At 40.5% G+C, this 13,690-nt stretch overlaps 1 protein-coding gene across 14 annotated transcripts in view; it reads right to left on the bottom strand.

Annotated features, from left to right (window-relative positions):
* Positions 1 to 13,690, bottom strand: part of SNX25 (sorting nexin 25) — a 166,386-nt gene that overhangs the window by 50,848 nt on the left and 101,848 nt on the right. For 13 of the 14 annotated variants that reach the window (XR_010601839.1, XR_010601842.1, XR_010601844.1 and 10 more), the window contains 2 exons: positions 8,837 to 8,968; positions 6,611 to 6,886 (listed from right to left, as the gene is read on the bottom strand). Coding sequence is in view for 5 of the 14 variants with exons in the window: in XM_065597936.1 (XP_065454008.1) it covers positions 6,611 to 6,886; positions 8,837 to 8,968 (408 nt within the window). In the remaining 9 variants the exon portion in view is untranslated. The remainder of the gene's footprint in view (positions 1 to 6,610; positions 6,887 to 8,836; positions 8,969 to 13,690) is intronic. The other variant, XR_010601841.1, reaches the window with a different exon arrangement.

Raw genomic sequence — 13,690 nt, 5'->3', positions numbered from 1 at the left:
GCTTATGCCCAAATAAATCTGTTAGTCTTTAAGGTGCCACTGGACTCCTTGTTGTTTTTGTGGATACAGACTAACATGGCTACCCCCTGATACTTGTCCCCAGACAGTAGGTTTGGGCTTTGGCGTCAGCCCCTGACCCAGCAAGTCTAAGCCAGCCTTGGCGAGCCAATTAAAATGGGGTCACACCCCACTTTAGGGTCCCGACCCAGTTTGAGAACCGCTGGTATAGAAAAATCCTGAAATAAAAAGGCATGTAGTGCAAAAGTTGTAATACATTCTTACTTTTATTTCCACATCTGTCATGTAATGTAGCAGTAAGAAGCTGACAAAGAGCCTTATTCTCAATTACACTAAGTTCCATTTAGGCTGCTCTGGTAGTATAAACAGACTTTAAATTGGGACTTAGTGTAACTGAGAATAAGACTCAACATTTGGAATATTAAAGCAGAATACAAGTTGGTGGTTATAATTACTATTGGAAGACACACACGGAGTAAATACTGCAGCTCTAAGTCTTGAAGACGGTAGAAATATATTCAGGGCCGGCACAACCCATTAGGCGACCTAGGCGGTTGCCTAGGGCGCTACAATTTGGGGGGCGGCGACCGCGGCGGTATTTCGGCGGCAGGTCCTTCCGCTGCCTCTGTGGGGGACGGCATTTCGGGGCGGGACCTTCTGCCGCCTAGGGCAGCAGAAAAGCTGGCGGCGCTCCTGAATATATTGCTGCAATTTTTATAGACACATCAATTTTCAAACACTGAACCAAATCAAACCTTTTCACTTCATTTATTTTTCTGACTGGATTTTACTTCTGCTTTACAAGTTAATTATTTTATCTTAAAAGTTTAAGACCACCAAACGCTGAGTACACACAAATAACCCTTGAATTTCTGGTTCATTTTCTCCTAGCTATTTTAATGAATCAGTACCTGGGTAATAACCTCTGCGCCAATGAGCATGGGTGGCAAAACAACCTCACACCTTTGGGAGACCTGTTCCACTCATACACTCTTCAATCTCACACCTACAATCTTCCCTTGCTTGCTGTGGTGTCCCCATCTTGAAAAATGGGCTTGAGATCCAACAGAGACAAGCAACTAGATTAGCTCCCCCTGCCAGCTGTTACATCCTCCCTCCAAGAGGCCCAATACCCTGCCCAGTTATTAGAGGGGATATAGAACTTTGTCTGGGCCCCATATATTTTAATTCACTCATGGCCAGATCTGATGAACGTAACTTCATGAGCAATGCAGATGGACTCTTTATGGATATTGGAAATAGAAAATAACCTATTGAATTCAATAAAGAATTATATCTCCAGAAAGTATGGTTAAAAACAAAAATTAAAAAAACGCACACACTACAGAAAACATCTCATTCTCTATTAAATTCAATAGGTTTTTGGAGGAATTTCTACAGAACACCATTGTTTTCATCCTTAAGTTCTACAGGACTTTTCCGTCTTAGAAGGATGAGAAAGGATAAAATAATAACAATAATTAATTGATCAGCAATCCTTAATTTGATCCTTAAAATGAGAGGCAACACTTTCTATAGGGTGTGCTGTTCTGTATGCTCTGGTGGTTAGAGGTTCTGAGCTGAGACCTGATTTCTATCCCCAGTTCTGCCACTCCCCTGCTGTGAAGTTGAGCAAATAAACTTCACCTCTCTGTGCCTGTTTTCTTCACATCCTCTTGTCCATGCAGATTGTAAGTTCTTTAAGCCAGAGACTCTCTCTTACTATGTATTTGTACAGCACCTAACACAGTGAGGCCTGGCTGGTGCCTCTAAGAATGGGTTGGGCAAACTTTTTGGCTCAAGGGCCACATCTGAGTGGGGAAATTGCATGCAGGGCCATGAATGTAGGGCTGGGGCAAGGGGCTGGGGTGCGGGAAGCAGTACCGGGTGTGTGGGGGAGTGCGGTGTGCAGGAAGGGGCTCAGGGCAAGGGGTTAAGGTGCAGGAGGGGTGCAAGGTGTACGAGGGAGCTCAGGGCAGGGGGTTAGGGGCAGGAGAGGTTCAGGGTGCAGGAAAGGTTCGGCGCCACTTACCTTGAGTGGCTCCAGGGTGGCAGTGGCGCACAGTGGGGCTAAGGCAGGCTCCCTGCCTGCCCTGGCCCTGTGCCGCTCCCGGAAGTGGCCGGCACCAAGTCCCTGCAGCCCCTGGGGGTGGGGGTGCGGGGCAGAGGGCTCCACGCACTGCCCTATCCTGCGGGTACCTCCCCCAAGACTCCCATTGGCCGCGGTTCCCTGTTCCCGGCCAATGGGAGCTGCAAGGGGCAGTGTCTGCAGGCGAGAGCAGTGTGCGGAGCCCTCTGCAACCCATCTCCCCCAGAGGCCACAGGGACGTGGTGCCGGCCGCTTCCGGGAGCAGTGCAGGGCCAGGGCAGGCAGGAAGCCTGCCTTAGTCCCACGGCGCCAAGAGGGTGGCAATCCCAAGGGCCAGATCTGGCCTGCGGGCCATAGTTTGCCCACCCCTGCTCTAGGAGCTACAACAATAATACCAATAAGAAATACTGGTAACACAGATTATTATTTATGGGCCCCTTGAACATTACCATAAAGTAAAGCAGTATTTGGGAAGTACAGAAAGGACAGGAAAAAGAATTGAGGAGGCCCGAGAATGTAAGCAACTGAAACAATTTCAGTACTGAAAAATGAACAAAAAACCGTGTCATCAATTTTGGTTTGGTAATCAGTGCACTTTTGAGGCATTGTGTTTAATTAAAAATGTTGTATGATTCCTTGCATGTTGTCAGCATTTATGTTTGCTAGAATAATTATGTCCATCATAATACATTAAAATTATGACTATTAATAATGATAAAAAATTACAAGACAAAACAATTAATTGCTGATCAGAATACAGTGATCACGTAAACTTGTTAACTTCAAATGCTAAAAACAGTTATGTTCTTATTAGCACATTAGTAATACAGAACCTGGCCTTGTGATTTATTTTAGTAGTACAATGCCTGTAGCAGCCTGAAGCACAAAGCAATTTTTGTCAAAGAGTTAAAGCAAACATCTTCTCCTCTTAAATTTTTGATTTACTCCATTTTTTAAGGAAGTCTTCTTTAAGGAGAGAAATGGTAATTCCTGAGTGATTTAGAGAAACACAATAATCTCCCCATAAATTCAAAATAATCTACTCATTGTTTATAGAGCCTTCATTTATTTGCAAACTACACAATAGCACTGTATGGCTTTTTAACAATGTACTCTCACCGATCTCTGCATTACTATAGTCATCTTTGCTGGAATGTTGCTAGTAATGTCTATGGAAGGGTCTTACAACAACTACTTTGCCTGTCTGACAGTAAATATGAACATATTGGCATCAACTCCTTCACTAACTGGCCAAATCCTCCAATCCTTATTCAGGAAAAGCTCTCAATGTCTTGTATGGTCTGCAAGATTCAGTCCTTGATGAGTTTCAAAATAAAACAAAAACACATGCATCCTGATGAGGCCTATGACAGAAACCTGTCTGAGTGGGCCAAAAGTCAGTAATAGAATATTACGGGCCATACATTTATGGCCACTCCAACCCAGGTACACTGGGGAGTCAGCAAGAAGCCCTCGGAAGGGGAACTATGAGATGACTGCAGGTGGGAAGTGCAATGCAAGGGAAGTCCAGGCAGTGATACCAGAAGCACTGGCAACCCCAGGGAGCATGTCTGGTTGTGACACAGGCAGGGCCACTGCCCCACTCCTCCCTATGTGCTGGCACTAGTGCAGAAGAGTGGCAACTGTTGAAGAAGGGGAGTGCTTGCTCTATCTGTTGTACAGCTATAACAAGCCTCATTGTCCAGCAAGCTCCCTCCACCAGCATCTCCGGAGATATTATGGGTCAGCTGGATGGTGTACCTCTTGCCCTCCCCTCACAGTACAGCTCTGCCTCTAAAGATAGGTAACGAAACCTTTCAGCCTGATTTTTCAGAAGTGCCAAGTACCCCTGGCTCCCACATCCTCATGGGAACTGTGGGTGCTGAGCACCACTGGGGGGGTTGTTGTGGTGGTCATCAAACCATACGTTTCTACTAACCAAAACAAATCCTCCAGAAATATAACTGTGCCAGAGGAAAATGATTTCTCAGTTGCATCTTTTGCTATATATGAAACTGAAGGACCACTAGCCAACAGTATTATTTTCCCCCATATCTGAAAGCCTGTGAAAGCGTCTGCAGACAAGATTCACTTCTTCTTATGCTCAGTTCAAAGCCCCTTGAGGCTCACCGTAGAGCAATTAGCATTGCTGTATTAGAGAGAAGTGCTCTAATTGTACACTCTTCATTAGCAATTTGTGATAAACAGTTTTTTTTTTTAAATCTTTATCCACACTGCAGAGTTGTTGATAGATGGAATGAGACCTGCAAAGACCAAAGTGCAGCCTTCAAAATCTGCACATATTCCCTCAAGGATTTAAAGGAAAGATAACTAATGGTAATGCTGAAGAATTAGGTGTTGATGACTGTAGGAGAGTCCAAGATAAATGTTATCCGACCAAAAAAAAAAAAAAAAAACCCCACAACTATTCTTGAAATGTATCAGTTTCTTCAGGAAAAATGCTATCTGTGTCAGGCGCTAGATAACATACATAAGGAAATCAAAATCACACAACTTTTTTTTTTTTTTTAATAGTTTGCCACTTCTGGGCAATAAGTCAGTGTTTCCTGAAAGACCTATTGATTGCAAGGCTCAGAAGGACAAATTTTTGAGGTGCCTTTTGTCTCCTTATGGTTTGGAATATATGTAGCTGAATAAGAGAAGCAAGATCCTTGAATCCCTTATCAAGAAAAAAACCATTTAACAGAAGAGCAAATATTAAAAGAGGGAACATGCTACAAAACTGTGTGTTTGAAGTATTTCCCTAGGATAGTTCGCCTCTCAAAACCATCTGTGGAGAACAAGGGATGGATAGAATCCAAAGTTTCATTTGAAGACCTTTCAATCGTATTTAACTATTAAATCTGAAAACCTCAGATTCTGAGTTACTGTTTCCTAGTGTTTAGGACTGCAAAGTGAGAGTCAGCATATCTGGGTGCTAGTTCCAGTTCTGCCTCTCACAGTGTGACCTTTGGCAATTCCCTGAACTTCTCGGTGTCTCAGTTTACCCACTTGTAGAACAAAGATATTAGTCCTTATCTGTCTTGCTGGAGAGTTGTTAGGCTTTATTCATTAATGCCTGCAGAGTGCTTTGAGATCCTTGGTTAAAAGGGTAGCAAAATAAGTGCCTCTGATCTAGCTCCTAAAAAGATTTATAGAACTTGCCTGCAAAGACATCTGGCCCTGGAGAGCTGCCCTTTGGAAAGTCTTCTTATAGTATTTTGAACTTCATCTTTAATATCTCCAAGTCAAGTTGTACTTTTTGTTTTTCAGCTTTATCCTCCAATATAGCATAAAAGTTAATTTCTTTGGTAAATTAATAAAAAGCACTAAGATTCTGAATACACAATAATATTTTCTTTTAATCTAAGACATAGTCTATATAAGCTCTTGAGCATCATTCCCCACTCCCTTTTATACGGCTTTCAGTACATATATTCAGCAGGGATTTGAGGCTTTATAGATTAGAGCTCACCGGGGAGGAAGTTTGTCTACATTTTCTATAAACTATTGTTTTCTTCTCTCCTTTCAACTTACTTTAGATTTATCAATATATGTGATAAGTACAAACTCAAGGCTGAAATAATAATTGTTTAAGTCAACTTAAATTATAAACAGCTGAAAACAAAACAAAATAAATAACTGCAAAAAAATCATCTTCCACTTCCTTTACCAAAAGGCAAAGCTTGTGAGTTGATATCTAGAACAAAATGCTCAGGATCTAAAGAGTAAAATGATAGACATGCTCACCATGGAGCAAAGCTTGGTATTTGAAAGCTTTTACAAACCTCATACGCTCTTAATTACTTTAACAAAGTTCAACCAATCAGTCATTTTGCTCCATTTGATGTTAAAGAAATCATGCATCAGTTAAGGGTAGTATCTTTTTAAACCCCCGTCATACGTTCAACATCATATTATGATCACATAATAAAGTGAGCACCCAACATGTAAGCAACTGGAGATATGTAAAAATGAAAGCTAAAAATTAAATGGCGAGGTTTACCATTATAATAATCGTATTGCACTTGTATATTGGTTTAAAAATGCCATGCACCCTAGTGATGATCCAAGCATAGACATGCTTGCAGGTACTCTTCTTGGATCAAAGAATGCAAATTGTTCTTTGTAACTATGAAGTACAAAGGTAACTCTGAAATTTCAAGTCTTCTCCGAAGAGACTAAGCAGCTTCTCAATAGTTTAGCAGAGCTCAGCAAAATCCTTCCTTCATCAACAGCAAGCACTTTGCATCCCTGGAACCGAAGACAAGACAAAGTGTCTCTTTGCTATATGCATACTATTAGAGACCCGTGTAAAAACTGAAAAAATGGAATATGATCAACTTTGTGGTGTTTGGTGGAATAGTTCAGGAGATGTAAATAACAAAGATCTGAGAAAGTAGTAAAATAAACACAAAGCTTGAGAATAGGAAGTGCCCCTTAGCTTTTCACTCAGATCATCCTCCGGTGATAAAAGCAGCAAGAATTGTAGATTTGACTCACCACTTCATCCTTGTCCTCAGAAGTCAACTGAACTGCAATTCTCTCTTCTTCCTTCTTGATCAGCCTCTCATAGAAATCACTGACAATGAAGGAGGGGTAGTATCTGTCCTTTAGTGTTTCATAAACATCGGTCTGAATTTTGTAGAAAACTTCAATGCCTTTATTGCCCACAAGACTTTGCTGTATTTCTTTGTAAAGTGACTTTTCCACAGGGATTTCTCTGCTTTCCACAAAGAAATTCTGATAAATTTCACTCACTAATTGAGGTATTTCAGTCTGGAAAATAAGGGGGTAGAGATGGATGAGAGAAGAGAAAAATAAATGTAAAAAAGGACCATTTCTCAGAATCCTCATAGATTTCATTTAAAGAAGGTTGACCTGGCTGTCTCTTGTGCCTGAATATGCGAGTGCACATCTCTATATCTCATGTTAATATCAGCTACCATGCTTGTGCAGCCATGCAGAATAGTCAGTTTTACAAGATATAAAGTGATGGAAGTCTGCATACCCAAGGAAATGATTGAGCCCTAATATGTGATCTTTCTTTACCAGCTTTTGTATTGTATTGAGACGGAAAGAGAATATTATAGCGGCTTTCTGCTCTCCATTCTAAATTGAAATTTCAGAGTAGTATTAGTTATGTCCGGTTTCTTAGCTTTAACCGGATGTACAAATTCTCTTTGCAGAAAATTTGTTGTTTTATAAAATGAGACTGTACCCAATCTAATAATTTAGTGAGCGACAACACCAAAACAAATATGCACACATATTCACCATGTATACAAAAAGGGCATAGGGATGAAATTTGCACCAAAAAATGAGGGAAGAGGTTAAATAAAAAAAGGAAAATGCTCAATGTATGTGACGATCTCCCTGAAAAGTATATCAAGTGACCCATGTCTATCAGATGGGGCAGAATTCCATGGAGCAGTATAAGCATGAGATGACAGAACATTTGCTAAAACAATGACAAACATGACTCAGGACACTCATCACTCTTGAAAATACAAAGGGCAACCCTAGTAATAGGTCATGGAGTGATTAGTAGCTAAATCTGAGTCTGTGGGTGTTTGTTAATCGTTCACTTGGACCACATCTTCTACTGCTCACTATTCATAGTGTGTGATTTGTCATCTAAGTCATGATGAGGTATTGTTCCTGCTCCCTGGTTTGATGAATATGTTTTTTTTTTTAAAGAGAATAAATGACAATCAATGAATAACTGATGTTCAATATGAAAATTCGGATTTCATTCTAAGGGAAATCCAGAAAGTTTCACCAAATATATTCACAAATAAACCTCTGGCTACTCAAATATTCACAAACAACAAATATGTCCTCCCTGTGTCCACAGCATGCTTACCCCCTACAGTGTTCAGAGCTGTTCCTTGCAGCTTTAAATTTTACTTTTCTACCCCTATTTCTGAACTCACTTACCCATCTGATTTTGGCAGATCCTAGTGTTTGCTCACACTAGATAAAGTACAGTGTTCTACAATGAGAAACTTTAATGATTTTACTCGTATCACTCTGGAACTAAAAGGTGTTCTGAACTAGCAGAAGAGGGGTCTTAAAGAAAAAATCTCTAATTACACACAGAAAACATAAGTATCTTTAACTTGTGATCCAAAGCTCACTGAAATCAAAGGAAAGACGCCTTATGCTCTTCAATGGGCTTTGCATCAATCCCAACGGGAGGGGTAGCATAAAAGGAACAGTGCAGGTGTAGTAGCTACCCAGTTGAAAAGTGTCGAGCAGCGAGATGAGGTATGGCACAGTAATTTTACTTGGTAATAAGCTAAGTGTAGCTATAAAAAGTCAATAAATTACTGAAAATTATTTCTCAGTGGGTTAAGAAAAACCGCTATACTGGTTTTGCCTCTTTTAAATGGGCAGTTGTATGTGACGATGTTGGAAAAACATCAACGGTCCAATGTCCCATTTTATCATCATTCATGTTTATAAAATCTTTTCTTTCCTCCTCTCTGTTCAAAAAGTAAAGGATTTTTAAATTCTGCCCTGCTATCAGAAGACCAAGGCAACATAAATAGGTTGAAATAATGAAATGTCTAGCACCTTCTGTGCTAGAGAACGAGTGCTCATTTTTAGACTATAAAAAGAAAATGCTAACACTGAATTTTTTCATATATTGATTTTGCAACAAAATTCACCATATAAAGATTCAGTTTTATTAACAAGCCTCCATATACTTCACACTACTTCTACCTTGTTAGCATTCTTCAGATATTCCACCGACTCCCAAAGGCTAATCAAAGCCCTCTTGTCCATCCTTTCCATGTACAGTCGAAAGTGCTCTCGGTAGGATGGGTTGGCCAAAATATCCTCAAACTGAAGAATCTGTAAAGGAGAAATCAAGTATAAAACTCAGAAAAGTAACTAAATGAGATTTATCAACAACTATTCATATTGAAACCACTTGACGTAAACGGTTAAAGTGCAATCTGTTTAATGTATCCCCATGCTGAAATGGTCAGGCTGAATTACAGTATTGCAGAACTTTTTAGTGTGCCTGCCACAATCAAACCTCGTCTACACAAGCAAAATTCTCCCTTGCTGACATCAGTGCAGTTAAACTGGTGCTGAATGTAATTTAACAGCAAGTGAAACATTTTGGCCTCGGCTACACTTGTAGTACGGAGACAGAAAAGCAGCAGAGCCTACATAAATGGTTTGGACCCAGGCATGTTTTAGTTGGGTTAGTGAATGAGGAATTGCCTGAATAAAGATTTGCTATAACTTTTGCCACCTTTGTAAGAGGTGAACAGGCACTGGTATCTATACTGTGAACAAACTAGAAAAAGAAGAATATGCTGGGTATGTGCACCATTCATTTCTCTCCCAGGGAAGAATCAACTCATTGTCAAAGATTTAAATTCCACCTCCACCAATTAGGAGGCATGACAGATTTTATGTCTATCTATTTGAAGAAAAGCAAATGCACAGTACCTCTGAATAAAAAGTTTAAAAAATCATCTTTTTTCTAAGGGTGGGTTTCAGAGTAACAGCCGTGTTAGTTCTTCTTTTTTCTAAAGGTGAGCATCCAAGGGCCATGCCACCCTATGCAGCTTTCACACTCAAAATTCAAATTATATTCTGAAGTCAATGAGAGTTTTGGATACATAAGAAATGATACATTGGTCCTAACTGTAGCAGCAACTTTAAATGATTTTTTCATATTATTCTCTTTTTCAATATACCCAGAGTAATTCCAAACAGCCTGTTTCATTAACTATGCTATGAAACTAATAATAGAATCATAGAAGATTAGAGTTGGAAGAAACCTCAGGAGGTCATCTAGTCCAACACCCTGCTCAAAGCAGGACCACCCCCAACTAAATCATCCCAGCCAGGGCTTTGTCAAAAACCTCTAAGGATGGAGATTCCACCATCTCTCTAGGGAACCCATTCCAGTGTTTCACCATGCTCCTAGTGAAATAGTTTTTCCTAATATCCAAACTAGACCTCCCCCACTGCAACTTGAGACCAATACTCCTTGTTCAGTCATCTGCCACCACTGAGAACAGCTTAGCTTCATCCAACTCATACTTCTTAAACGTGCTGGCAAGAATACTGTGGGAGACCATATCAAAAGCTTTGCTAAAGTCAAGGAATAACACGTCCACTGCTTTCCCCTCATCCACAGAGCCAGATATCTCGTCATAGAAGGCAATTAGGTTAGTCAGGCATGACTTGCTCTTGGTGAATCCATGCTGACTGTTCCTGATCACTTTCCTTTTCTCTAAGTGCTTCAAAATTGATTCCTTGAGGACCTGCTCCATGATTTTTCCATGGACTGAGGTGAGGCTGACTGGCCTGTAGTTCCCTGGATCCTCCTCCTTCCCCTTTTAAAAGATGGGCACTACATTTGCCTTTTTCCAATCGTCCGGGACCTCCCCCAGTGACCACGAGTTTTCAAAGATAATGGCCAATGGCTCTGCAATCACATCAGCACCCTCAGATGCATTAGATCCGGCCCCATGGACTTGTGCATGTCCAGCTTTTCTAATAGTCCTTAACCTGTTCTTTCACCACTGAGGGCTGCTCACCTCCTCCCCATACTGTGCTGCCCAGTGCAGCAGTCAAGGAGCTGACCTTGTCTGTGAAGATCGAGACACAAAAAGTATGGAGTACTTCAGCTTTCTCCAAATCATGTCACTAGGTTGACTCCCCCATTCAGTAAGGACCCCAGTAACGAGCAAGTGCTGAGAGAATGCGGAATCGGTCAACGCTACGCTCAGCTGATGCAGCAACTCATGAGGTCAGACACCATCAGGTGGTCGAGGGACATCTACATAGAACACATCACCGGACATCAGCAATACCAGGAGGGATGAGCTGGAGTGCCGATGAGAAGCACACTGGGGAAAGTAACTGAAATACTTTCCTCATGGACAATCTACTCTAAAATGCTCAATTACTGAGGGACAATCTACACTCATTCCTATATTTGCTTTCCACAACCAAATCTCTGTACAAATTTTCATGAGTAATGTACCTGAATACTTGGATACTATGCTTGATCTTAGCTCATAGAGAGCCGTTCTTAAATTTATTCACCTAAATTTGGGTTATTGCTGATTATGTACTATATGTATCATATGACTTTTAAAAACAAACTTTGTATTTAGGATAATCTAAGCACTATACCCAGATGCACAGATAAAATTGTATAATACACAGGTTGAGAAAAGAGTAACATTAGCCTTAATAAATATTCTGATAGTTGGCTAGTCTGTAGGAAGTTTATTTTATAATCCATAATCCAGTTACTCAGAAAAAGTGTTAATTTGGATGCCGAGTGCTTCATACCCAGCTCACTTTCTTGGCTTTCTTGAATTTGCCATTCAGCAAGAAAACATAATCATACCTTTCATAAGCAGAACAAAAGCAATCACTTCTAGGCTGGGTTATAATTCTTAAACTATTCTTTAAATACAGCAATTAATTGAATGTTATTCCTCATCTTCACACAGTATTTCTAAAATATTTATTTTCATTAGACAGCAATTCTTTGATAAGCCATTTTTAAAGACGTAACAATAGGAATAGCTAGTCTACAGGGAACAGTCATTTACTCTTTTAGCCACTGCGTCACACTAAGTGCTCATGCTCAGTTGGTTATCTACCATGCCCCCTGAATCCCTTTCAGCTGCACTGCAGTCCAGGATAGAGTCCCCCATTTGGTAAGTGTGACTACATTCTTTGTTCCTAGTTGTGACCTCGCATTCGGCTGTATTAAAATGCATATTGTTCCTATGACACCACCTTACCAAGCAATGCACATCAGTCTGCAAAGCTGATCTGTCCTTATTATTCACTATTCCTCCAATTTGTGTGTCCTCTGCAAATTTTACCAATACTTGATAAAGATATTGAATTAATCACTGGAACAATTTACCAAGGGTCATGGTGGATTCTCTATCACTGACAATTTTTAAATCAAGATTGGATGTTTTTCTAAAAATATATGCCCTGAGTTATTTTGGGGAAATTCTACAGCCAGTGCTATGCAGGAAGAAGTCAGGCTGGATGATCACAATGGTCCCTTCTGGCCTTAGAATCTATGAATACCACTGGACCAATAGCTCTGGGACCCCACTAGAAATGCCCCCTCTGAATGACTTTTTCCCCCATTTACAATTACTTTTTAAGATCACTCAGCCAATTTTTAATCCATTTAATATGAGCTACTGGCTCTGTACAGTACTACTTTATTTTTAATGAGAATGTAGATACAAGTATACAAGTATGTAAATGATTATTTATTATTTTATCACAGTAGCCCACACTGAGCTCATAGCTTTGGGGTTTAACAATATTGCATAAAGGGCCAAGGCATCAATGACAGGGCAACAATTAAGTCACACGCTCTGCATCTAGTTTATTGAAATCAACTGAAGTGTTTTGCATGGAACAGTCTTAGAGGGGTCATGCACCATTCCGGGAAGTTTTAAGGCTTAATCCTGCTAACAGATTCATAAGGCAGATCTTTCTGACCACTTGGAACCAATGGATGGAACCCTTTCTAGAACCAGGTACTAAGACCTCAGCCTTGCAATGAGCTCTAGGTGGAATCCTTCACTCACTCAGTTCTACTTGCAAGATTAGGGTCTAAGACTTCAAGCTCCTCAGAACAGTGACTATTTTCTTGCAGCTGGGGGGAGAGGGCACTCCCAGCAGCATGGGGGAGATCAGACTCACCTCCACCTCCAGATATCTCCCCTGGCTGCAGGAAACTCCACAGCTGCTGCCTTCAGAGCCCAGCTCTGAAAGCAGCACAGCCACTGAGCTTCCTGCAGCCAGGAGAGATACTCAGAGGTGGGTGGGAAGAGGAAGTGCCATTCCTCCCCAGTCCGGCAGACTAGCAGCTGGAGCCTGGTGAATGATAGGAGTCCCTGGCTAGAGTACCCCCAGCCCAGGCCTGTCCCTTTCCCCACCCATCCAATAGTTACATTTCACAGGGGAGGTCTGATTTCATGATCTGTGACTTGTTTTTCACAGCCGTCAATTGATAGGGCACTATCCAGAACATTACACTTAGGACTGAAGCATCATCAAAAGTTCAGTTATGAAAAGCAACTGAAAAAACATGTAATTGTAGGTTTCCATATTCGTCTCAGAATGACTCCATCTCAAATTTTCACAGTAGATCTGTTCAAAAGCTTTCCAGTGGAACATTTTTTGCTTGGAAAATGATATTTCATCGAAACTGAAACTTTCCGTGGGAATGGATCAATTCTGTCAAAATTTCACTAAGGAAAAAAAAATTAGAAAAAGCATTTTGATACGGTCGAAACATTCTATTTTGTCATTTTCAAAATGAAACATTTAGATTTTTGTATCAAAATGACTTTTCGTTTTGATTAATTTTAGTGTAAAATTTTTTTAAAAACTGTAAAGATGTCAAAATTTCAACTAAACATTGGAACTGACCCAAAATTTTAGAATTCTTTGTTTTTATTCCAACTCTAAACAAAACAAATTTCAACAATGTAGAACTTCCCATGAAACAGAAATCCCACTTCCTACATAGTTCTATTGCTCAGGTTACATGCAAAC

The sequence above is a fragment of the Chrysemys picta genome, chromosome 5 (assembly GCF_011386835.1).
Source record: "Chrysemys picta bellii isolate R12L10 chromosome 5, ASM1138683v2, whole genome shotgun sequence".
NCBI classification, from domain to species: domain Eukaryota; kingdom Metazoa; phylum Chordata; order Testudines; family Emydidae; genus Chrysemys; species Chrysemys picta.
This window is presented reverse-complemented; position numbering and strand designations above follow the sequence as displayed.